Genomic DNA, 3,813 nt, shown 5'->3' with positions numbered 1-3,813 from the left:
CAGGGAGGGCCGTTACAACGAGTAAAGCAAAGGAAAGGTTTCTTTCTGAAGACAAACTAGCAAAGGTCTTCAGAGGCTGCGGAGAGCTCTGCCTGCTGTCCACAAAGAAGGTAAAGGGACCTCAGAAATGTCAGAAACTAAGAGACACCTGGTAGTCCTGAAACGTCACACGTTGTAAATTCTGAACAAATAAAAAGAACAACTTTGTAATGGGGGAGGGGATGTTGAACAATTTCTCATTCCAAGAGACGGTGTCAGAAGCACGACTAGGTACAGGAAGAATGTAGATACATCCGCATCTGGTGGCTTTGGGGAAATCAGGGCTGTGTCTGTGGAATGGGACCGATTTTTTCAGCGGACCCAGAAGACAACCAGCAGCTGCTTCCCAATGCGGTTTGGGGCCCCCTCCTGCTCCGGGCGGTGTGGGGCAGAGCAGGGTCAGCGTGGGTGCAGGCTGATCCTCCAGTAGGAGCCCCCCACGCAGACCCTTGGCTTTGCATTCAAGTGCTGCCCACAGAAAAACCGGGGACCTGCTCTCTCACCACACCCCTTCCTCAAACCTGCATTCCCACGGGAGGGTTTCTACCCTGTGTCTGTAGCTCAACATCCTTTCGTACGGTCACCTTCTCCCCCTGGCGACACCTTACCTGGGCGATCCCTATTCAGCCTTCAGGGCTGGGTACGAGGCCAGCTTCTCGGAGGACTGTTTCAAAGGCAACACGGCACTCTGAGGGGTACACGAATGAACGTCACAGGCTTTCTCAACCAACTATGTGGGTCCAAATCCTAGCTCTACCCCTGGCTGTGCCGTTGTCTTCCTGGGTGGCCCTGGGCGAGTTTACATTGAGATATAATTGACCTCTAACACTGAGTTTAAAGTGTACAAAGCGTTGGCTTGATACATTTATCTACTACAGTATAGTCACCACTGTAGCATTCACTGACATCTATATCCTGTCACATAATTATTATCATGTTTTTTGGGGGGTTTTTTTTGGTGACAATAATGAAGACGGAGTCTTGGCAACTTTGTAGCTGACAATACGGTACTGCTGACGGTACTTATTATGTTGGGCATTAGATCTGCAGAACTTATTTACCTATTAGCTGCAGGTCTATACGCTTAAACATCCCCCCAGCTCTCACACCCCAGCTCCTGCTCACCCCCATTCTACTCTCTGTTCTTATGAGTTACACAAGGGACTTATTTGACTTTTTATCGGCCTTATTAATAGAAAAGCCCCTTTAAGAAAATACCGCCGACTCCCCTTATCTCCATTTTTCACGGATATAACAAAGAGTGTGTACTTTTTTCTGCATACATTAAGCACCTACTGTGTGCCAGGCACCATGCTGGGGTGCTGGAAACACAAAAAGGAATGACACTAGCACTTGCCCCTCAAGGAGCACATTTCCAGGGAGGGGGAAGGCAGACAGACGGATACGTCGACGGTGACAGGCGTGATGAAGAAAAAGAAAGCAAACTGAAGAACTGAGGAGTGGGAAAAGGTCCTATTTTTGAAATAGGTTTTTCTAGAACTAATAAGTAACGATTTCTGGGCAGAGCTGTATTTCATTCCATTCTTATTGGTAAAAGATAGAAACGTTTAAACTTAAGGTCAGGAAAAGAGTGAGAACAGCGTACGGCTTTTTCAGACACGGAGAATAGCACCCCCTCTCCCCCGCAAAGGGTTCCACATCTGAATTCCATGCAGCATCGCATAAAGAGCAATAGGGGCTTTGCAGAGGGACTTCAGCTTTTCTAGGGGGCCCAATGCAACCACACAGGTCCTTAAAAGTAGACAAAGAGGGCAAAAGAGAGCGCTGTGGTGGAAGAGGGGACAGGAAGGATTCAAAGTGTGACGGGGACTCGCCCTGCTGTTGCTGACTTTGAAGACAGAGGGGCCCACGAACCAGGAAATGCAGGTGCTTCTAGGACATGAGCTTGACCCCGGGCCAACGGTCAGCAAGGAAACAGGACTTTGGTCCCACCACCACATGGAACTGAACTCTACCAATAATCTGAATGGGCCTGGCGGGGGGATTCTTCCCCAGAGCCCAACCCCACGGACAGACACCTTGATTTTGGCCTTGAAATGGAGAAACCAGTGGAGCCCAGCAGACTCTTAACCTACAGGATAGAAGACTGTTNTTTAGGGACCAAAGGAGGAAATCAGAAGAACAAAAAGAAAAGCATGGGAGGGGTGGGGGGAGTCAAAGTAGGAATTTGGAGGGGAAAAAAAAGGCAATACGGCAACTGTTTGAAGTCAAAGATTTAAGAGACTGGGTATCAGATTTCAGCCTGGAGGAAAGCTGGAGAAGGACTCAAAGTTACAGGTCAACGCAACTACAAACAGCTGAGTTGCTGTACGCGCGCCTGAGCACAATGCTGTCCTTTCCTCCACATCCCCCTAATATCCTGCTTGTGATCTTGTCCTGCTAAGAGGAGAAATCCAGGACAAATTCAGATTCAAAGTGCTCCTAGCTCGTCCAAAGCGGCCTCATCAATGCGTGCTCTTCTGTAAACTTGGGGAAGGAAGTGAATGGGGCGTCTGCACGTCCGGCCAATGGCCAACGTCAATCTCAGCTCTGTCTGGCATGAAAAGCTCCCCCCTTGAACGGGGAGCGGCGGGGGTGGGGGAGACCCCCCCCAGGCCCAGGCAGCTTGCCTCCAGCTGGACTTGCTTTTGTTTCGGTTGCAAAGTCACCAAGACCTCCGGAGAAACAAAGCAGCTGAGGTTTTTGTTTTGTTTTGTTCTAATGAGTCAAACTTGCCAGGGACGTGAAGCTGAAGTCTGCCCACAATATCCTTAGGCTTCCCTCACAGAGAAGCCAAAAGTCCTAGCCAAGAGCCCTTTTCCTTCACCCACGTGGGCTAATATTCTGCGGCTCTGTAGCCAGAACTCCTGGGCTTCGAGATCCAGTGAGGAAAACCACGCTGTCGTAAGAAATGCGTTCCCATCAGATGTCACTTTCCTGTTTGTTTTTTCAGAAGATTGTTTGGGAGATGAGGTGAAGAGAGCTGCCCTTTCTTTGCTAATGGGGAGCGAACATCTGGACTTCCCCCACTTAGGATTTCAGTTTCATGACATCACTGAGCATGTGACCGGGATCCCAGGATTTCACCCAAAAATGAGGAACCCATTTATTTCTCTGTTTTCCTGTTGCTCATGACCACGGAGTGCTCCCAGCCCTGTTAGTGCGTCGCTGCACCGAGAAGGTCAGGCCAGGAGGACGGAGAGAAATAAGGCCTTTGAAGTACAAGGGCGTGAATCATCTTGAAGAAGGGGCCCTGGGAAACCAAACTTCAAGTTCGCCTGTTTCTACCCCCTAGTCTGACACCAATCTTGAAAGACTTTCAGAATGCCAGTGGAGCGGATCTTGGGGGCCCTCTGCATAACTGCGTGAGCGGCTCAGAAGGAGGGGGATGAAGGGGCTGATGTGACAGCAGCTCGTGCTTAGAGCCAGGCAACGGGTGCCACTGGGAGTTCAGCGGAAGTCACCACCGCCTGCCCATTCACAATGGGCCCAAAGGGCCCTCCAGGGAGCCGTCAAGAGCACTGATGATGACCCCTCCAGGCCTATCAAGGGAGGTTCCTGAAACTCACCCCGCCCGGGGCCGGGAGCACTATCTTCGCTGTGGCTGCACGGAGGAGCGCACTGCCAGAACCTTTAGCACTTGGGACGCACGGCTCACTCACACATTTCCATGGAGAAGTGACAAGCAAGTTCGTTACGAAGTCTAGTTACAAGCCAGGGCTCGCCATGTGAATTTCATATGCGATGAGTAGTAAGTTGCGCTACGCGAAACCA

At 50.4% G+C, this 3,813-nt stretch overlaps 1 protein-coding gene across 1 annotated transcript in view; it reads right to left on the bottom strand.

Moving 5' to 3' along the window:
• The window catches only part of SLC9A7 (solute carrier family 9 member A7), a 157,002-nt gene that overhangs the window by 15,168 nt on the left and 138,021 nt on the right, over positions 1-3,813 (bottom strand). The window contains exon 16 of the mRNA XM_077762923.1: positions 684-727. Within this exon, the coding sequence (XP_077619049.1) occupies positions 684-727 (44 nt within the window). The remainder of the gene's footprint in view (positions 1-683; positions 728-3,813) is intronic.

This window comes from Crocuta crocuta, unplaced genomic scaffold, assembly GCF_008692635.1.
Source record: "Crocuta crocuta isolate KB4526 unplaced genomic scaffold, BGI_CrCroc_1.0 scaffold610, whole genome shotgun sequence".
Lineage (NCBI taxonomy): Eukaryota > Metazoa > Chordata > Mammalia > Carnivora > Hyaenidae > Crocuta > Crocuta crocuta.
Note: the sequence above shows the minus strand (reverse complement) of the source record. Positions and strands in the feature narration are given on the sequence as shown.